The sequence below is a fragment of the Ornithodoros turicata genome, unplaced genomic scaffold (genome assembly GCF_037126465.1).
Source record: "Ornithodoros turicata isolate Travis unplaced genomic scaffold, ASM3712646v1 ctg00001136.1, whole genome shotgun sequence".
In the NCBI taxonomy this organism is placed as follows: Eukaryota; Metazoa; Arthropoda; class Arachnida; order Ixodida; family Argasidae; genus Ornithodoros; species Ornithodoros turicata.
Window position 1 is genome coordinate 22,006 of NW_026999473.1, and position 23,069 is coordinate 45,074.

General features: G+C 46.4%; 1 protein-coding gene across 1 annotated transcript in view; it reads left to right on the top strand.

The window, feature by feature from the left end:
* Window positions 1-16,491: 16,491 nt before the first annotated feature.
* Window positions 16,492-23,069, top strand: part of LOC135376496 (galactoside alpha-(1,2)-fucosyltransferase 2-like) — a 76,519-nt gene continuing 69,941 nt past the window's right edge. The window contains exon 1 of the mRNA XM_064609006.1: window positions 16,492-16,534. Within this exon, the coding sequence (XP_064465076.1) occupies window positions 16,512-16,534 (23 nt within the window). The 5' untranslated portion in view covers window positions 16,492-16,511. The remainder of the gene's footprint in view (window positions 16,535-23,069) is intronic.

Genomic DNA, 23,069 nt, shown 5'->3' on the forward strand with positions numbered 1-23,069 from the left:
CTATCCTCTCTGGACACACAAAACATGAGAATTGAACAACTAACAATGAAACAAAATCTCTGGACATCTCGCATTGATCATAAGGACTGTAAAGGAAAACAACAGGAAACCAGCTAGCATCATGGCCGACAGCATTTATCCCTGTTTTAAAGCGGAATCATCGTTTCATTACTGGACAGCGCCCCGTCATTATAATTAGTGAATTGCTGCCGTAATGAAGAGGCACATCACGAGTACAGTTTCCTATACTTACTGATATGTAGCAGTACCTTGCCCAAACGGCACTTCGGTGATGATGTACTATTTACTGAGTGGTAGCCGTTGGCAGTTCACAACAGACTCAACACCGTTTTTCTCAGTTACGGATGCATTCCTGTACATTCGCCGTCTACCATCAGAGCCGTAACGGAAGACTACGGGCACTTGGCTGGCATCAACGGATAGCAGCATTCGTTCCCGTTTTGAAACGGAATATTTTCTTACAGTGTAGTTGAGACAGCTCAAAAATAAAAAAGGGCAAATGGTCACTGATATTGGTGACTAATGTCTCGCTAGTTACATCATGTACAAGTATTGGGCGTGATTGTTGAAGGAGAGCATTTCAAGTTCGTGAATCCGTTTGATTCAAGCAATTGTGTCATTTTTTTTCATGCAGAGGTCTTTGACATACCTGTGTTAATGTCTCCACCAGGAAAGAATGTGAGTTTCTTGTCAAAAATATAAGACAATAGACCTTCCAAGTAGAGCAAGAATTCGCGAGCGGAACGCGATAAATTGCACGGAACACATCATTTCCGGACAACAATGCACTTCGGAGTCTTTAGTGCAGCGAGAACTTCACAATCATTGTTTGTTAAACATGGAGTGAGACGCCGTCTCCCTTTTTAGTGCATGATTTAGAAAGCATGTTTGATAGCCAGGTAAGCTAACAACGACTTGTTCATTGCGACATGCTTCTGTGAACACGAGGACATATAGACAGATTTTACACTGTTCCAACAGATACTCACTTTTGTTACCAGAATAGTTTGAATAGAATAGAATAGAAATAGAAAAAAAAGGAAAAATGGGGGGGGGGATATATATTTATTGAAAGGAAAGGTCTGCCAGACCAAGGTCGGCATGCTATTCCATTAAAAAAAAACCAAAAGAAAACGAAGAATAAATAGAAAGGAAAGGACGAAGAGGAAAAGGTGAGTCTCCGTAAAAAGGAGGAAAAACAAAAACGAAAAGAAAGAAGGGAAGGAAAAAAATAGCAACGAAGAAAGAAGAAAGAGAAGAGAAAAAAAAAAAAAGAAGAAAGAAAACGAAGGTGAGGCTCCTGGAGCGCGCAGCTCAGAGCTTAGAGGCCAGGCCAGTGCACTTCAGGAAGTGCAGTAAAGCAGTTGTGACGGCCCACTGTTGGTGCTGAGGCACAGGGCCAAGAAGTGCGGCCAGCGTGAGCTGGTTGTGCCCGAAACGTTCGAGGCAGCGGAAAAGGGTATCGCGATGGTTGGTGTACTTGGGGCAGGTCAGCAGGAGGTGTGATGTGTCCGCAACCACTTCGCAAGCATCGCAGAGGGCCGAGATCTGCCTCCCCATCATGCGCTGGACCGGTGGCGTGTATGCCAAGTTGAGGCGCAGTCGGTGGAGGAGTGTCTCTTGTGGTCTTTGGAGACGTCGTGGTGGGGAGAACTCCACCGCCGGGTCGATGGAGCGAAGGAAGTCGTTGAAACGGGCGGATTCTCGAATGAAAGGTCACACAGGTGCGGCCAGCTGTTCCAGCTGTGAAATGCGATACATTTCATCCACGATTCTGCACAATTTCCAGTAGTTCACCTGATAATATTTGGATATTAAGCGCGTGAAACAAGTGACAAGGGAATATCCAACGTGATTACATAACTCTACACATATCAGCGGTTGACTCAATGCGAATGCGACTACAACCTTGAGCTTTTCTAACAGAAGTAACGCCATGGTTTTTCCACACGAAGGCGTAAGCTTTTTGGGAGTCGGAAAAAATGTCCCCGGAAAAAATGTCTCCAGTGGAAAGGCTACTGGGAGTTCCCGAAAGAAACAAAATAAGGGTGTTGAGGTTAGGATCGCATGGTATTTGGACGGCAGTTTGTTGCTGAGCATCCTGTCATTGTTAATGCTTATTCTGTGCTGTGAAATGAGGTTCAACGTATTTCCAAGCAATAAGCTGAAGGTCCCGGGAAGTGTCCCCTGTGGAGAGATTACTCTGAGTTTTCTAAAAAAACAAACAAACTCGGAGTGTTGAACAAGTTCAGAAAGTCGGGATAGTTATTGGGACAGCATATTGCAATAGTTGGGGGCTCGAAAGACGAGGACTTAAAGTACAGACAGAACAGGCGTCAGAACAGAACGTTGTGTTGAGGATATACGATCGCACGGTATTTAGGCCACGATTTGTTGCCGTACATTTATTGATCGTCCTGTCATTGCTGGTGCTTATTATGTGCTGACGAGTAAAGGCCACCGTGTTCCAAGTAGTAAATTGAAGGTAAACTTGTCCACAATTACCGTCTAAGGATTCATTTGCTGTCGCACTTACATAATGATACATATGACTAGGTGTGCATTTTGCATATATTTAGTATATTTTTGCTTTGTTCCCAGGCTATTTGACAGAAAGTCAAGGTGCTTCTTGAATGATGCCACTCTTGAAGAAGTTCAGCAAGTGACAATGTCATGGTTGCGCCACGCACGACAAGTTACCAGGGGGAAGTGAAACACAAAGTGAATCGGAAGGACGACAGTGATGTTTTTTGTGTGCGTCTGATATTTTTTCGTATTACTTCCTGATAGGCATTTAGTGATGGAATATTCATTGCGCGTGTTTCAAGGAGCTATTCACCTTACCAAGCGAGCCCGCCGGCTGTGTCAGCTCCAAATGGCGATTTCAACGTGTTGTCTGTGACACCTTTTGTATACGGTGCTTTCGGCGCAATATCATCGAGCGCGGCCATGACGCACCCACAGTGCTGTAATGGCGACTGGGTGACGTCAGGCAAAATAGCTCCTCTCGAGGGAACTGCGGTATTGGTTGCGGCACATATCAGTGGGCGCGGCTATGACGCCCCCACAGTGCTGTAATGGCAACCAGGTGAGGTCAAGCAAGATGGCTGGTCTCCAGGAAACTGCCGTCTAGGTGATTTGACAGGTGTGTATCTTCAGCACATAGCACGCTCCTAGCCAACCATCTTCCCGAATGACAACGTTCTCGTCCATGATTTGTTGATAACGAGAAGCGGAGCCTATTATATGCACGGCTACAAAATGGCCTCCCGTTTTCATCAAATCAGAGACGAGAACGTTGTCATCCGAGATGATGGCTGGCTAGGGCAAGCTATTGGAACGGATAATTCACAAGAGGCTGTGTTGGGTCCTGGAGCGCGACAATAGCTTCACTATTAGAAATGAACTTCACCACATAGCACGCTCCTAGCCAACCATCACCCCGAATGACAACGTTCTCGCCCCACATTTGTTGAAAACGGGGGAGGAGGAGCCTATTTTGTGCCGTGCATAATGGGCACAAAATAGGCTCCTCCTCCCGTTTTCAGCAAATCAGGGGCGAGAACGTTGTCATTCGGGGTGATGGTTGGCTAGGAGCGTGCTATGTGGTGAAGTTCATTTCTAAGAGTGTTCCCCGAACACATTACAGCTTTTCGAAAGGGTTGGTCTGCTTCTGACGCCATTGCAGAAGTGACTACGTCGCTCAAAGAGGCAAGGGAGTCAAATGCATATGCCCTCGCATTGTTCCTTGATGTAAAGCAGGCCTATGACTCATGCAGCATGTTTGGCTGCGATACAAGGTGCTTGTATCGAGGGCCGCCTGCCATACGTTCGATGTGTGCGTCAATGGGCGCATGAGCTCAAAGAAAAAGTTGGAACGTGGGGCCCCACAGGGCAGTGTTCTTTCTCTCACTCTATTCAACCTGATCATGGCCGGGGTCCACCGCAGGATTCGCCCATCTCCGTATACTGTAGAAGTTGTTTTTTTCGCGCGGAATTATTTTTCGCGTTTTTCGCGCACTCCTCCAAAATCGCGAATTTAAGTTCCCGCGAATAACTCTGGCCACATGAGGGCGAAAATCGTTCGGCGTTCGACGCTGCACCGTGACTACCTTGACCCTTTCTGTTCCATGCAGTGTAGGCAGTTTAAGCAAGCCGCAGAAGATTGTTTTATCCCATCAGGCTAGATGTAAGGAAATGAAAATCGATCACCCTACAAACCCTTACTCATACAAACCCGTTGCACTGTACATACAGTATACCACTATACCACGAAGCCTTTTCTCGCATTCTCAAAACCAGCTTCTATGATACTACCACACCTCAGCCGAACTGTTCAGTGCCCTGAGTGATAATGAATGAGAACTGCTAAAATCAGGTGGCTGACCTGCACACGGCCAGTATTATCGCCTCCTGCAGGGTTCCTAAAGGCCATTGTACAGGGCATTTCCTCCCATGTCTGTGAGGAGAAGAAAGGAATTGCCCTAGAATGCCGCCATCCACGTGAACAACGGATGTCTTAGTACTTGCCGAAACATGCCGGAGTGTTGACGGCGGCACGATATGCAAGAGCTAAGCACCCCCGGAACCCTGTGTCGCGAATTGAAGTTCTCGCGAATAACTCCTCAAACCAGCTCTGTTCGGAAACGCGAAAATATTTTCCACGCGGAAAAAATGACTTCTACAGTACCCTTCAGCTTACCATCTACGCGGACGATATCTGCCTCCGCGTTGTGGGAGACAACAAGGAGAAGCTTCGTAACACCGCCGAAATTGCATTGAACGGCCACAGTGCGGCACTTCTTGAAAGGGGGCTTGTTGTATCTCCAGAAAAGTCTCAATGCTTGGTTTGCATTACCCGCCGAAAGTACGTGAGCAAGGGTTTCCGTAATCTTTCCATCAACAGCACCCCCATCCCAAGATGTGAGCTTTGCCGTTATCTCTGCGTCGCCATTGACAGCTCTTTACGCTGGTCTAGGCTAGTAAACCAAACGGTGTGTAAAGGCAAGAAGACTCTTAATTTACTCCGAAGGATCAGTGGCAAGTCATGGGGCTGCAGTTCAAGTTCGCTGCTCACGCTATACACAAAGCCCTCATTCTCTCGCGTATCCTGTACGTGTCACCGTACGTGGATCAGGGACCTTCACAATGGCAGGCTCTTGAGCGCCTCCATCGGGCAGGGATAAGAACGGCGCTTGGAATATCCAGCTTTTCTGGAATTACCCAGACCTACCTGGAAGCCAAGGAAAAGGCTGTCAGTATCCACTCCGAGTTTAGAGGGCTGCGCCACTTAGACAACTTGGCCACGTCCAGAAGCAAGCACTCTCTTTTTTCTGCCCTCGTAAAAAGGTCACACACGTCCCTCGACCGCTTGGCCAGCGTATACGCTACTAGCGCCCTGGCCCACAGTGAGCGATCGCCTCAACTTACTGCTGGGTTACCCTCGGTGCCATGGCGGGAGTTTGTACCAGGTGTAACGCTCGACGTTCCGGGCACTCATAAAAAGAGGGAATGTAGCCCCCTGGCCGCTAGAACGGCGGCTGAGAACCTCATAACTGACGTCTACCACTCACATACTCTGGTATTCACTGATGGCTCAATTGACGACCGTACCAAAAGTGCCACGTGTGCCTTCCACATCCCGTCAGTGAACGTGTCTTGGCAAGGGGATCATCGCGTTATTCGATGTCCTCCACGACTGCTGATCTCCTGGCTCTCCTGCATGCAGCTGCTGCGGTCCAGGTGCGAGGGTTTGCCATAGCAGTCCTACTCACAGACTTGGGAAGCGCTCTATGGGACGTGATGAACCCCATGTGTGACACCATCTTAGCGCGAAGCATCAGAAGATCATGCGCTCAGCATAAACAAGAAGGAGGCGATATCGTCTTCCAATGGATCCCGTCCCATGTCGGTGTCGGCGGCAACAGGGCGGACCAGCTGGCGTCCTCGACACACCTGGGCTGCAGCAATATTTTGCCAACTCCGGACGACACCGACAGGCAGATGTCTGTTCAGCACCTTGTTGAACTGCGCCACCCTGGAATACGGGACATCATGCACCATAATCGCCCCCCTCTTCCCATGAAAAAACTTCCTCGAAGCATCCAGACCATGCTCCATAGGCTCCGCACTGGGTGTGCGTTCACCAACTCTCAGCTGTTCAAGATCGGCTCTAGATCGGGGTGACGCCAGCTGTGGCCACTGTCAACAACCCGAAACAATCGAACACATCCTGCGAGACTGCCGAGCATTCTGCGCGCGAAGCCCATCTCCCTCGCTCCACCTCGGGCACGCTGACGGACATCCTCTACCCTGCTGGTTCTTCTGCCGAACGTTCCGCCAAAGCAAGAAACCTCATTCTCTTCCTGCTGAAGACAGACCTTGCTCAACGACCCATCTAGTACTTTGATCTCCCCGACGAACCCGTGGACCCTCACCGCATCCCCATCCTTCATCCGTCCTTCCTTTGCGTTTCGTTTTGTGTGCTTTTTTTTTTTTTGCACGATCGTGACGATGCCCACTTCTGTGTGGCCAACAACGGCGAGCCTATCCTGCCATTACCCCCCCTCCCCCTCATCTTGAAGAGGATGCAGCAGAACGTTATGTGTACCTCCGCGTTGGCGTCTGGTTTGGTGCCACAATTCTTCAGATGACGTAACGATTGATACAGGTATACTGGACGGCGGTGCGTCTACTCGCCCGAATACGAAAGAGAGTGCGTTTTTGTATTAACGGTGCACAAGTTATGAAGGAGAAAAATTGAACAATAAGTTAATAACAACAACAACAACATAGATGAATGGGTGATGATGATGATGATGTGGGAGTGGGAGTGTGCGTTGAGTACAGGACCCTACCCCATTCCAAAAAGGTTCACATGAAAGGATGACGAGGAAAGGAAATCCCTACAGTTCTTGGAGGAGGCCGGTGGAAGAAAGGAAACAAAAGCGCCAAGTGCACGGCACTGATGTCCAGGGTTACTCCATGGGCCGAGAACTTTGCAGATGTTGAATGGCCTCTGATCCAGCATTTCAAGCTGACATTTAAGGGCCCGTCGCTCGCATACGTACTGGCTACAGTCTTCTATAATGTGTCGGGTTGTTGCCGGGAAACCACAAGCTGTACACAGCGCCGTGTTGCTGTGGCCGAGCCTATACCCGAATGCAGGGGTAAATCCAACGCTAAGTCGTAAACGACGCACGAGAGACGTAAAGAGGCGAGGGAAACCGCCTGGCATTTCAAATAATAGAGTTGGATCAACAGCATTCAGAAGCGACCACCGGGTGACGTCGTGACACCATTCCTGATAGGCCCAAGGCGAAGTCAACGCGCACAAGAGGGAGCGTCTATCCCCGTTCGAAAGTATGAAATAACTTGTAAGTAGAATTACGAAGCGTAGCAGAACAATACTACATCTATTAAACACGTAACTAAATACATGAAGATAGGAGTTCTTACCGCCTTTAAAGTAGGGATCTGTAATGAAGCAGTCCAATAGCAAGCTACTAACTTGATGCAGTTCTGGTTTTATACTCTGGTAAGTGCAGTGACGGATCTGGGGGAAGGGCGGTTGGGCTATCGTACCCCCCAAAAAAACTTAGTTTATGCATTGGGTTTCCATTTTCCCCCTCTCCACTACGCACTTCGACAAGTCCCGAAGTCTACAAAAAGACAGGAGAAAACCATCGCCGAGGAGTTGACTGCTTGACCAAAATGTTTTGTCGTTATTCGTTGATTGGATACTGCGGATACGGGCCCCACGAGTTCATGCTTTGTTGATTACGGCGTGTGTGTTGATGATCAAGGGTAGCTTTGAAATACATGTAAGTGCTGACGCACATTTGTGTTGTAATTGGTTATTGTTTCGTGTAAGCGATCCTCACCTCGATGAATGCTCGCGCCTCTGAAAGTCATGTAAATGGCAGTTGTGTGATTTGAGGCTGTTTTGATGCTGCTACGAATTTGCCGAAGAAGGTGCAAGAGGCGCAGTGTGAATGAATGACTTTGGACCTTGCTGTTCCGACGTCACGCAGCATTTAGGTAGCAAATTGCAGACTGATCATAATGATAAACGGAACGCAGCCAGGGACACGGACGAGGAAGTGCACAGACGGACTGCTGACTCTCAACTAACAGAAGTTTACTTGCAACACACATTTAAATACAAAAACAAGACACGCGGAATGTGACGACACCTTATCACAATAGCAAAACAGAAAACTAGCTGCTCAACACATGATGGTTGCGATCCGGCCACGTTCCAAGATATTCCATTTCGGCTGATAAGAGTGACAATGACGGTGATCTTCCTCTGACGTTGCGATTAAGAAGGTCTCCAGAACTTCCCGCGGAACGCGCGTTTTGATCCCACCCTCTATTGTGGTATTATTGAATAGCGGGGAGCACCCACAGGTCTTGCAGTGGAGAGCCAGGTGTCCTGATGGAGTGGTGCTCCGGACCAACGCCCTGTGTTCGTTCAGTCTAGTGTTAATGCAGCGCCCAGTCTGGCCTATGTAAACCCTCCTGCATGTTAACGGAATGCGATATACCACATTCTGCCGACATTCAACCGAGGCATCCTTGTGCGAAATCTGACAGCCCCTTTTTGTAGGAGAACCATTCACCTTACCACAAAGAGTTATTAACTTAACTGGCGCTGAGAGGACCACAGGTACGCTATGTCTCTCTCCCACTTTTTTCAAGTTCTGTGACATAGTGTGTACATACGGTATGGACACCGGTCAACCTGGTAACCTAACGTGCTTCTTCTTAGACACACCTTTTACCTTAACCAAGAGTGTTTCAGAAATATCATACAGCATTCCTACTGGGTGCTGCACTTGTGCTGCAAAACTGCCATCTACATGGTGTTCGCATGACCTGTCCAAAGCAGCCCCAAAGGACGCTGAGGCGATGGCCCTTTTTACAACTTTTCAGTGGCACGAGTCGAAGGGCAGAACTGCCTTTTTAGATCTGGGACGGTATGTCCAGCATACATCATAGGGAGATATCGTTAGGCGTAGGTCAAGGAACTGTAGGCAGGCTGCTCTAGGCATTTCAAATGTAAACCTCATGCCCCTTGAATGCAACCTAAAGACATCTAAGAAATGATTCTCAGAGATTTGCGGTGAACAACAATCATTCTGCCAGTACAAATTAAAAAATCATCGACATACCTAAAAATGCGGAATCTGCACCTGCCCTCAAGTGCACCACTCACCAATCCGTCAAAATCAGCCAAGAAAATTTGGCAACCAATGGGAGAAACCCTGGACCCAATTGGGCTGCCACCTTTTTGCAACAACAGTTTGTCATCCTCCTTGATGATAGTGGAAGACAGGTAAGTCCGTAGTAAATCAATGAACGCTGTCACAGGGATGCCTGCATTATTTTGAAACAGGGCCATACCGCTCAATGGCATTTCGCACAGATGAAATCACGGCATTTTGTGGAATGGAATAAAAGAGGCTTCAACGTCTATAGAAAACATGTTCACATCAACATTGCCCTCATTCTGCAACAACTCGATGGCCGGAAGCGAGTTATCAATAGCAAAGGGGTCCTGAACGTCAAGCTGCCTGAGCTGCTGCAGAAGAAAGGTGCTCACATACCGTTGCCAAGTGCCTCTTTCCGAAACAATTGCTCTAAAAGGCACTCCTTCCTTGTGTGTCTTCGCAGTATAGAAAACTTCTAAAGAATGTTTTGATGAAGAATTCACACGGCGACACAAGTTGCCCAGATTGTTGTAGCTGCACAATTCGAGCTCAGCCTTATAAGTGTCCCTAGCTTCCCGTTGTGTAGCAGGGCGAAAATTCTTTAACAGAGCCTGGTCTCGTTTTTCCAGATACAGGAACGTGGGCACCACAACGAAACCCCCTTCCTTGTCTCACGTGATTAGCTTAACCTGTGCTTTAGTGCAGACTCGTGCCACTCAAAAGTTGTAAAAAGGGCCATCGCCTCAGCGTCCCTTGGGGCTGCTTTGGACAGGTCATGCGAACACTATGTAGATGGCAATTTTGCAGCACAAGTGCAGCACCCAGTAGGAATGCTCTATGATATTTCTGAAACACTCTTGGTTATGGTAAAAGGTGTGTCCAAGAAGAAGCACGTTAGGTTACCAGGTCGACCGTGTCCATACCGTGTGTACACACTTCGTCACACAACTTCAAAAAAGTGGGAGAGAGACATAGCGTACCTGTGGTCCTCTCAGCGCCAGTTAAGTTAATAACTCTTTGTGGTAAGGTGAATGGTTCTCCTACAAAAAGGGGCTGTCAGATTTCGCACAAGAATGCCTCGGTTGAATGCCGGCAGAATGTGGTTTATCGCATTCCGTTAACATGCGGGAGGGTTTACATAGGCCAGACTGGGCGCTGCATTAACACTAGACTGAACGAACATAGGGCGGAGCACGACTCCATCAGGACACCTGGCTCTTCACTGCAAGACCTGTGGGTGCTCCCAACAATACCACAATAGAGGGTGCGTTCAAAACGCGCGTTGCTGGGGAAGTTCTGGAGACCTTCTAATCACATCGTCAGAGGAAGATCACTGTGTTAGCACACCGTCATTGTCACTCTTATCAGCCGATATGGAATATCTTGGAACGTGCCCGGATCGCAACCATCATGTGTTGAGTTTTCTGTATTGCTATTGTGATAAGGTGTCGTCACATTCCGTGTGTCTTGTTTTTGTATTTAAATGTGTGTTGCAAGTAAACTTCTGTTAGTTGAGAGTCAGCAGTCCGTCTGTGCACTTCCCCGTCCGTGTCCCTGGTTGCGTTCCGTTTATCATTATGTACAGTTACCAACTACCCCGCATTTCTACGCTCGTGCAGACTGATGTTTACATCAGCGTCATTCTACGCCGAATGATCCGAAGGTACTAACCCCCTCAGTTTTTTAAAAGAAAGTTCGTTAGACCAACAGGCGTTTTGCTGAAATTTAACTAAAAGATATGGAACCTTTCAGCAGTTACGATATCTGCAGATTCATGCATTTGGGCAAGTCGGGTCCTCTCGGCATCTTCCTTGGTAATATGGTTTACGTCTTCCGTGTAAATTTTGATCCTCGAAACTGAAGAGCTGTTAAATATTTTTCGCCACCTCTTTGGCAAATGCGTATTGGTAGGGCCGATTATCTATGGTACTGTTTTTCAATCGCGCCCTTCAGTCTTCCGGAAAATTGGGGGCCTGGGCTTTTCTTCTCTGCGCGAACAGACTCCCAAAGAATTAGACAGTCCGTAACACGTGTTTCGCGGCATGACCATCCATGGCTGGTAATGGCGGCAGATAGCGTGTTTCGTTGTGTTAGTGTTTCTCGGAAAGTCGTGCAATCGTCCTATCGTCGGTCCACTCTGGTACAGTAGTGCCGTCTCCTCCGATTGCGCTCTCCAAAGAGAAGAAATATCTGTTCCTCATACATGCCCAGTGCCTTCGACGAGTGTTTTTTCGACGACGACCAAGTTGCACTGATCTGACATGTTCTCACGAAATTCCTTTTTTGCCTTTCTTTCGGCTTCTCGGATATTGGCGGAGCATTTCCCTATCTCCCCCGTACCAATGGAAAGGAGCGGAGGCAACCACTGGTCATCCTGAGGGAGACGACGGTCCGCAACGACCCAGGCCGGCGAGAAGTCGGTCTCCAGTGGGAAGGACGACAAGCGAAGATGCTGTGTCTGTCTCACCGCGTACTTCACGCACCGAGCTTCTTACTGACCTCGGCACCATGAGCGCGTCATTTCACGAGCAGGACGACATTCTCCAGCGCATGGAGGTTCAGTCTTCTGACTCAAGACCAGTGGATGACTGTAAAGTGCCTCAGGATGGGTTTCAAATAGTACGGTATAAGAAGAGCCGTGCTGACGGCATCCCGGTCGTTTTTCGCTGTGTGAACCCTCTGGCCTCTTTCTAGGATGTGGACCGCAACCCCGTCGCACGCGACATCCTGTCGGCAACACAAGAGACGGTGCTCCGTCACCGCATCAATAAACAGGGTACCCTCATTGTGCATGTGTCATCTGAAGAATCTGCGCGCCGTCTCGTGGCCCTCCGGTCACTTGCTGGAGTCGACGTTCTGGCGGGCTACCTTGACGACTCCCCTCTGACTTTCGCCACTTCATGCCGATACCTAGGTGTAATCCTTGATCGCGACCTAACTTGGTCCCGCCATGTGAAGATGGTTACCACAAAGGCGGCTGCCTCAGTTCACGTCCTCAGACGTATCGCTGGTGCGTCCTGGGGCCCGTCCTGCTCTGATCTTCATCGCGTCCATCAGGCCTTCGTGTTGGGCACACTACGCTACAGCCTCCCTGTCTTGCATGCCCTCAGCCAAACACAGGAGCGAGAGCTACTTAACATCCAAGCCCGCGGCCTTCGCATTTGTCCTGGAGTACCACGAACATCAGAGACTTACGGCACTCTTGCTGAAGCACGGGAGACTCCTGTCCCTCTTCTGCGGGATGCTGATACACTTCGAGTATATTCTCGCTATCTCACCAGTCACCTTCACCACTATCTTTGCCATATTGACGACGAATGCCCTGACTCAGCTTTCGGCAAGACCATCGCCCGCCTGAAGGATCATCTTCCTTCCTTCTCAACCACTACGAATTATGCGCCATCAATGTGGACCCTTGCGCGTCCTGATATCTGCTCCACCATCCCCGGTCTTCAGCGCAAGCGTGACACTCCCGCACCTGTAGCCCTCCAACTCGCTTTCCATTTTTTGCACTCCACGTATCAGAACCATCGCCAGGTATACACGGACGGCTCAGTCACGGCAGACAGCTCGGGTGCTGCCTTTTATATCCCTGATAGTGACTTTCAGCAAGACTTTGTCCTCCCATACCCAATGTCTTCTATAGAAGCAGAACTCCTCGGCATCCTCTCTGCTCTACAGCACCTGCTCGGTCTGCCGGCTGCACAGTGGGTTGTTCTGACTGACACCAAGGCTTCACTGGATTTGCTGCTCTCGTTTCGGCCCAGCACCATATGCACTCTCCACACGCTCATACTACAAGCTCTGACACAACTTGCGGCACCTGGCCATTCTGTGACGCTTCAATGGATCCCGGGACAGGTAGACCTCCTTGGTAACACCCGCGCAGACACAATAGCAAGAGACGAAACATCTAACAGAGCTCTCCCTGCCACCCCTCTGCCCCTAAAGATCTCTGTCTGCTCCCTGCACGTTCGCCGTTGGCGTTGTGTCCGTACCCGGCAGTTCCGAGCGGACTCTACCTCATATCATCATTTCGTACGTCTCATTGACCCCATGCAGGACTTCACTATTGCCTGCCGCCTGCAATAGAGCTGAAGAATCACTCCTCCACCGTCTTCGAATGAATGTTGCACGGACACCCTCACTCCTGTATAAAATGTGCCAGACGAACACCTCCAATTGCACAACTTGTTGTGTGGAAGCCGACATCGAGCACTACCTCCTATCCTGCAACCGGTACCTATCACAAAGACTCATCCTCTAACGCCACTTGCGACAGCTTGGCTACCCTAACGTCACTTTGGCCACCCTGCTCGGCCCGGTCCTGCACAATCAGGGGGCAGTTACGACTGCACTCTTGAGCTTTCTACGTGCCACCGGTCTCTCGACCAGCCTCTAAGGCCCTTTTGTGTGTGTTTTCGTTTTCTTTCCTTTTTTTTCGTTTTCTTTCCTTTCTTTTCGTATTCTTTCTGTTTTTATCGTTTTCTTTCTTTTTTATCGTTTTCTTTCTTTTTGGTTTCTTTCCTTTTTTCGTTTTCTTTCTATCTCCTCTTTTTCGTTCCTTTTTATGAAAAGAATAGCAAGTCGGTCTTTGCCTGACTAACATTTCCTTGCTTTTTTTTCTCAATAAACATACCCCCCCCCCCCCAAGTGCCTTTTCACGGGTTTTCTGGTTGAGTACAACCAGCCGCGGAACGTAAGCGGCCACGTGTGATCGCTGTTCCAGAAGATATTCCCAAAAAGTGACGGAGCGAAGGGCTACAGGTGTGGAAGGACAACGACCACTGCCATCGTCGCTGAAATGGGTGTGGCTGCGCGAAATGCCATGTCCTGAAATGATGAGTCTTCGCAATTGCGGTTGACGGAAGCAACGATAGCGCCTCGCAAGCTCCACCATGTAAGTGGCTTGCAGTACAGTGGCAGTACTATTTCGAATGATCCCTCCTTTCCCCGGTCGCGCTGCGAGCAGGCCCCAAGTTTTGAGTTCGTCAGTTTGGCAGGCATGCAACGAGTGCGTTTCGATCATTTGTCGAATGAATCATCCATAAGGATTGCCTGGTGTCGTTATTTTCATAGGGTTAATATACATTGGTCGAATATTTGTCAACTCAACATAACAATTTCCAACTGACAGATATTGGACTGTGGTGTTATGAACATAGCATTACTATATTTTCAATGGCTTTCTGTATGTCACCTGGATGGCGTTGAGCATGCAGGCATGAGACGAAGGAGGTAGAACATTCGACAGCTTTTTCTGGGCGCCCAGTATCTATCGGAATTTGTTCGTAAATTATTTGAACTTGATATTTTGCGTTTGACGACTTAGAGTCAGCTTACGGGAGCTGCAGATTTATCATCAGGAAGTACAAGTTACAGGAGTTTAATATATTTCAATATTATTTCTAGAAGTTCAACGATATGTGTTGTGATATTATATACATTACTATGTAGTCACTGACTAGCCCTTGGAGTTTGAGTTGGACGGACTAAAAATAATACGGAGAGGTTGAACTTGTCACCTGACAAGTTCTGCTACTTCGAGAAAAAGCTACGAAAAACAACAACCCTAGCCCTTAATAAGTGCCTGTACCATTATTTTCTTGTCGCAATGCTGCGTGAACGTAAAGCGCACACGCTGATCACTTTTGCAGTGTTTTAATAGCTTTACATAAAATGAAGTTTTGTCACAATGTGCTTCATGTGTGAGCTACTGCATGTCACTTTTACACGCACACCACACATTCCTGTAACAGTACACACGACCTAAGTAAAGGCTAATGAATCCTACACATTACGGCTAATTAAAAGCTTACAAGGGGGATATATTTATTAGACAAAAAGGAAAAAAAACGGGGGAAAGGTCAGCCAAACGGGACGTAGGCTTGCTATTCCGGAAAGAAAGAAATAAGAAATAAATAAAAAGAAAAGAACTAAAGAACTAAAGAAAGAAATAAGAAGGAATAAGAAATGAATAAAAAGAAAAGAAAATGAATTAGGAAATAAAGGATAAACTAACAAAGGATGAAAGAAGGATGAGGTAGATTAAAGACAAAGATGACTAACAAACGGTGAAGGTCCCTGTGCGCTGAAAAAATGATCAGATGGATCACAGAAGATGACTTTAAAAGGAAAGGATGGGCTAGAACAGGGCTAGAAGCCGCCTCAGCCCGGTATATAAAACGTCTCAAGTTGGGTAGCCGTTGGATGTCTAAGTTGAGACGTCTGGGTGATGTAGCCTTAGCTATCCTAGTGGAAGGCTAGAGGAACTCCCCTCGACATTGAGGCTATTGGGAGACGTCTACTAGAATTTACTACTTTAATTTACTTTTACTTAATTACTAATTTACTATTATTACTATTACTTTTACTTAATTACTAATTTACTATTATTACTATTACTTTAATTTACTACTTTTAATCTACTACTAGAACCAAATTTAGACGTCGATTAGACATTCATTATCTCACCTTCGGCTACATGGGCAGTCACGGCGACGACCACTGAAGAATTTAGACGCGGTTCGCGAACAAGATGCTGCTAAAAAACGTCACAGTCATCCAGACCCAGCTGTACGAGAATAAATGTGACGTCTTCAGACAGCTCAGGGAACCTGCTGTCATTCACGCGGCGTGAATGACAGGAGGACGAATTTCGGAAAAAAAAAAGAAAGGAAAGGAAAAAGAAACATCGTCGATAGACGGAGATATTAGCAGAAAATGCGCATCCCAGTTTTGCAAAGGAGGGAAATAACAGCGGGCAAATCCTAACTGGCACAGCTTTACTCACAACCATTTTCACACGTACTTCCAGCTATAGAAAGCTACAAATGCCGTCGTTACATCGAATGGATGCAGGAGCCAGGAATTGAATATTGACACTCTTCTTGAAACGTCGCCGTGAAAAAAGTGATATGAGGTGAAAATGTCTCAAACATCTTTCGCGAATTTCGATTGCTGCGAATCCCTTCTCGATGCAATTCTGCCCAAAGACGACACGTCCTACGGTAGCTCAGCTGCTCGTACTCGAATCTAATGGATGTCTCTTTATACAGCTGCCCGTGATTGCGTTCTCAATATTTTCCCATGAGATGTAGATGGCAAACCCAATTATGTTAGTCAATGATAGATATATCGGGGCGGAAAATTTCTTGCTACTGTTAACGTCGCTCGTGTCATTATGCGCAGCTGTGTGTACGTACGGCTGTGACATGAACACCTGTTCTCAACCGTTTTGCGGGCACCCCACACGGAAAGGAGTCACAACTGCTGATGGGTCCGTCAAGCAACGTTCTGTAAGTACCCACTTTCTTCAAGAAGTTCATGTACCACGGAAATCAAGTGCGGATGCATGGTTTCGCCCATAGATTGAGAAGTTACCCGTCAAAGAGAACTCGTTACAAGTTAAGTTACGGTGTGAAAAATGTAACTAAGTCACGAAGTTCTTTAGCCTGAAATGTAACTCGCAGTTACTGAGTTACTTCCAGTAGAACGCGTTACTTCCAAGTTACTTCGGACACAAAATAGCATTACGCAGGTGCCACGCGTGAGCAGTTGAGTTAGACCTTGAGTTGCCTGCGGAGGAGTGCAACACGCTTAGATCGTTTTCGTTTATGTCCAGCAATACACCTCTCCCTGTTTGTAAACAAATGACGTCGTAGTGTTTGACAGCACCACATATCTGGTAGAATTGAACTACGCTCGAAGCTAGAGATGAACAAGGTCGCGCCCGAAAACTACGGTCTTGAGGAGATTACGACATGGTCCCCTAAAGGCGGCGGTCGTGGCCCACCAGCTCACACTGGAGCACCTCGCCTCAACACATCGACTAAGTCGTCATATATACACAGATGGCTCGGTAACCGAAGGTAGTTCGAGCGCGGCTTTCTACATTCCGGATGAAGACCTGGGCCACGGTTTCAAACTCCCCTATACAGTGTCCTCGACAGAAGCCGAACTGTTTGGTATCCTGGCAGCACTGGAGCATATTACAGAATCCGGGCACGGAACGTGGGTCATTCTTACAGACAGCAAGGCATCACTAGATATGTTGTCGTCATCTCGCCCCAGCATAATAAGCGATTTGCATACCATGACGCTTCAAAAATTCAATGAACTCTTCGCCACTGGTTACAACATCACGTTTCAATGGGTCCCTGGCCACGTAGGCGTGTATGGAAATACCCGAGCAGACGCAGTAGCGAGACGCGCTGGGTCTGATGACACTTCGGCCCTGGCACCTCTGCCGCTTACAGCCTCAACATGCCGTCTATACATACGCCGTCGGTGTGCCACATGTGCTCAGCTGTTCCGTGCCGAAACAACGACTTACAATTCATTCCTACGGTCTATCGACCCATTGATGGAGTTCGTCATCACTTGCCACCGCAGCCGTAAAGAAGAATCCCTTCTCCACCGCCTACGTCTCAATGTTGCCCGTACACCCTCACTTCTCTTCAAGATGGGTCGGCTAAATTCACCAAACTGTAATGTCTGTGGAGTGGAAGCGGACATCCCACACCAACTCCTGTATTGCCAGCAGCACCTTCAACATAGGGACACCCTCCGTTGCCGTCTGCTCCAGATTGGTTGTAACGACTTTTCGTTGGCCGCTCTTCTTGGCCCCGTCTTGCACCCCAACCAGTGGGCTGTCACTGCCGCTCTCCTCGGTTTTCTCCGAGTCTCAGGACTCGTGAACTGCCTGTAACGTTGTGCTAGTGTTTATTCTCTTCTTTCTTTTTGTTTCTCTTTTCTTTCTTTTTGTTTCTCTTTTCTTTCTTTCTGTTTCTCTTTTCTTTCTTTCTGTTTCTCTTTTCTTTCTTTGTGTTTCTCCTTTCTTTCCTTTCGTTTCTCTTTTCTTTTCCTTCCCTTTCTTTTTGTTTCTTGTTTTCTTTCCCTTTCCTTTCTTTTTGTTTCTTTTCTTTTCCTTCCCTTTCGTTCTGTTTCTTGTTTTCTTTCCCTTTCCTTTCTTTCTGTTGCTTTTTGTTTTTCTTTCTTTCCTCTGTTTCGATCCCCCTTTTTCTTTTTCCTTCCTTTTCTTTTTCGTTTGCCCCTTCCCCCTTTTTTTTTCGGAATAGCAAGCCGGCTCTTTGCCTGGCTAACCTTTCCTTTCTTTTTTCTTAATAAACATATCCCCCCCCCCCTAAAGGGACGCGACGCTCGGTCCTACTGTTATTTCAATAAAAGGCGGAGAACAAGTGCCCGTTCGCCGAAACCAGCCCTCTCCTTCCGATTTGTTTCGGTTTCAGTCTGTCTGCCAACGTCATGATGACGTTTCTCTGGTAAAGGTCTATTCGAACGCTTTACATCTTACTCCCTGTGGGCGCGCAATGGTTCAGCTTCATTTCAATGGCAGCGGTTCTTACTTCCTGAATAAAATACTGTCATTGATTGAATATCACGTTTTCTGGCAAAAAATGCCACGAAGGAACCGGAGAGAAAGCAAGAAAATATGTGGACGTGAGTGAAAAGCGAGTTAAAAGTAACTTGGAACTTAACTTAAGTTACTTTGGCAAGTTACCTGAAGAAGGAACGAGTTCCTCTGAAAGTTACCACGGCGTGAAAGTACCGAGTTAAGTTACAAGTTATAAAAAAAGGAACTTAGTTACAGTAACGAGTTACCTCGAACTCTGGCCTCGCCCAATTGACAGTTTGCTGTGAAACATATAACTTGCATCTATCTACGTGAAATGTGTTCGGTACCCGTAGACATATTGCCTTTCTATTCTGGGGGTCCTGTTCATCGGTGAGGTTTTTTTTTTTGTATGTATCCACACTTCTGATGTACAATGCTCCGCGCTTACTCTAATTTTCCACGTTTTTGTTGGTGTCCGTCCATTTGGACGGACGCCGTTTGATCCAAGACGTTTGATCAAACGCCGCCTGGTCGAAAACCGTTTGATCGAAAGCCGGTTGATCGACGCCTTTTGTTCAAAAGACGTTTGTTCGAAGGGAGTTCAAAGCAGACTTGTACAAAATACTGCGCAAAAGTATTTAAAATAAGATACTAAATACTCTACGTAAAAGATATTTAAAATAGAGTACAAAATACTCAAAACTGAAAGTAATTTGAGTAGAGTACGAAATACTCTCAGAAGTATTTAAGATACTCGTTAAAGTACTTTAGTATTAGCAGTAAGTGAAACGCGTATTCTGAACGTGGCAGTACAAGTGAAAGGAATAAACTTCATCTGCCATGCTTAAGCATATTTTTTTCATTTTCAAGGTCTTGTGTCAAGTAATGCTTGGTGAACTTTGGTGAACCCAAGTAAACTTTGTTGATATTTTCTGACCCAATACTTTGTATACCCTGGTGCATGTCAGCTCGCGACTTTCAACCTCCGGCGCGTGTTTATTGCTTTGGTGACCAAATTGCGTCAAATGACGAAATAAATTCCGGGATTCTCTTGCACCTAGTCCCCCTGGCAATATGAATAGGAACCGTTTTCTGACTAAGTTCGCTACTGACAACAAGGCTAAGCGTGGGACCAGCCTATTGTACAGGAGGATAAATGACAGATTCCCGAATTCCCGAAAAAGAAAAAAAGAAGGTTAAGTTCCAGTGAGCTGAAAATCTTGACACAGTGTGCTTAATGAGGAAGGAAAGTATTTTGAGTACTGAATAGCAAATACCGAAAAAGGTATTTTAAGTACGTTAAAAATACTTGTCGCAAAAAGTATTGAGGAGAGTACGAAAATACCGGGAAAAGTATTTAAAATACTGTATTTTGAGTACGTACTCAAGATACGTACAAGTCTGGTTCAAAGGTACATGCACTGTGTCGTCCGCGCCTCTTTTTCTGCAATTTTTGACTCGGGCATGCGGAGCAGGTAATCAATTGCCTCTGCTTTTTTTTTTTTACTTTTTGCAGCCGAAGAGGGGAGACCACTGGTTATTTGCAGACGTTTGTCATTTACGAGCCAGTAGGAGGCATATTGAAGAAGGTTGCCCCAAGTTGGGAGTAGCCGATAGTCTATGCTTCTTCTGGGCACCCGTCTCATTGCTGGCGACATATTTAATGGGAAGTATCTGAAATGGGATAGCCATATGTGCGCGAAAGCCACTCGAAGTCTGTGGATGCTAAGAAGGAAATTTCGCCATAGTACAACGAAAGATGTTAAATTAATAGCATATAAAACCTTAGTTCACCCTTGTTTAAAGTATGCATCTGCAGTCTGGGTCACTACACATGCACGCTATTCGAAAAAATTGAGAAAGTACAAAGATCTGCTGCCCTGCCTATCTTGTCTAGGCTTCGAATTACATGTCTGTTGCAAGAACTAAATTTAGATTCACTTGCACATAGGCGAAAGGTAAATATACTGAAACTTTGCTTTCTCCTATGCAATGGTCAGTTGATTACAAACAACAATATATTGTTAAAATTTGTCCACGTTCGACTCCAATAAATCATCAAAAAATGTCATTTATTTATTTTATTTATTTATTTGCCAAAAGTGTTTAATGTGTGACATCAGTTATTACTTGACAAAGGGAATTAAGATGTATGGCATGTTTAGTCACTATGTGTCAGAGCGGAAAAACCTATCAGGTTGTCGAACGGCGTAGGATGAACAACAACAACAACAAATAAGTCATGATGATGTAGTTGAATGACAACCCAGGCCCTTGGACCGCTTTTTGGATACGAAAAAGTGGGTTGGCATGAGGAATATGAAAGTGAAAGAACTGACGTTCTGAGGCTGGAACAACGTAGCAGGGACAAATACATACAAAGCCTCAATTTGCCTAAGAAATTAACGGCGAAAGATTAAAGACTTTCATCTTTCATCGTTAATGAGGAACGCGTTTGCGGGCAGGCGGATTACACACAGTTAAATGTTCCTTAGGACGGCATTTAGAACTGCAGCTTTGTTTTTTTTTTTTTTTTTTTCGTTTTCAACACTCCAGGTGATCCAATAAATATAATCGATCAAACGACCGCTGCCGTTTCGATCAAACGGCGTTCGATCAAATGGCATTCGACCAAATGTCCCACGTTCGGTCAAACGGCTTTCGACCAGACGGCGTTCGATCAAATCGACGGAACCGTTTTTGTTATCTTTAACGCTTGTTGAGGCTTGTTCAACGCGTTGCTCCTCCAAGAAGTTAGCTTTGGCACCACGACTGCCTCAGGTCATGTAGATTTCGTCTTTACCTTGGGTGCGTTCCTCAACAAACCCTCGTGTAGCTTGTAGTCACATGACCATGTTGTACCACGTGACTAAATGAGTAACTTAGTGCTGAGCAGCTTTAGAGACGATGCAGTGGGCCGAGACTCCCGGCTTCCAAGCGCGATTACGGCCCACAAACAAAGTTAAGAAGCGAAGAACGAATAAAAGGGCAAAATAATCACATTTTGCTGGCATACTGTATTTTTGGGAATAAAAATAAACGATTACAGGAAAACGACTTAATTGTCTTGTTTGGAATTGTTCATGCAGCCGACAGGACAGCGACAATGGATGACAAAGCGACTAATTCGTACATTTCTACTTCGGGCGGCCCAACTTTTCCACTTCCACTGGCCATGAAGCTCTTCCCATATGCTAAGTTGCGATCCTAATGAGAAACAAATGGGCGTTTAATGTGACCATGTAGTTGACAGCGTGTCCCCATGTGGTCTAGCTGACTGGGGGAATATGTTTATTAAGAAAGGAAAGGTGAGCCAGACGGAGGTTGGCTTGCTATTCCAAAAAAAGGAAAAAAGGGGAAGGAATGAAACGGGAAGGAAAAGAAGGAAAGAAAACGAGCAAAAACAAAAGAAAAGAAATGGAAAAGAAAAAGAAGGAAAGAGAGGAAGAAGACAAAGAAGAAAAGAAAAGAAAAAGACAAAGAGGAAAAGAAAAGAAAAGGAAAAGACAAAGAAGCTCCCCAAGCAGCACAATGTACTGAGAGTCGAGTGCAATAGGGGTCGGGACGGTATATGTCTTGTCAATGTTCTTTATGTTCACGAGTCTGTTCAAGGCCTTCCACCTATCCGTCCACCCCCCATTGCACTCGACTGAGTGTACGTTGTGCTTCTTGGGTCACGGGTTTTCGCACAAACTAGCAGGTTACTGAATCCGGCTGCGTCAATCAGCAGTGTAGCTTTTAGCCTCTCGGATAAAATCTCACATATGTCATTAAAGTGCGCCAAGCTGAAACTGCATCATGGCGCAAGTGTTATGCTGCCAATTCTGACAATCTTCTATCGATTCTCGCCTCGAAACGTGGTCCAGGCAAACATGTTTACCGATTATTGCCACTCTTTTTGTTCTGCTTGACAATTCCTTGGTATTTGCGTTTTAAGTTAATTCATTTGTCTTTCGCCTGTGTGACTGACACAACATAGCCTTTTCACGAAGCCCAGCAGGGGTACGTACTATGCGTACAGAGGTCGGATTTAGATAAATGGAATTAACCGTGTAATGCCAACACAAGTAAGCATAACATACTGCAGCCATCAAGTGTGTTGCACTATATCTGATCTGGTGGCTCCGTGCACAAGCCTATCAGGTCACTACAGTGGCCAGTAATATCTTATTGACCGCGACTGCTGTGTAGAGACGATCTAGTCACAACAGCATGAATTTATGTGGTTTCTGAAATGGTTATAGCTGATACATCCGCAGGCAGTGAAACTACCTTAACGAGATCAAAATGGAAGAAAAGGAAGCTGATGACTGTTTGTTTGTTTATACGAAAAAAAAAAAGAGAAACATAATAGAACTTGAATTGGTTTCCAGATTTGTTCTGCTACTCCTATCATAAATTCTAACTTCCCCTCGAAAGGTACTTCTCATGTGCTCTGCTCGAAAGTTCGCTATTCACATGTTCGCTAGCAGTCC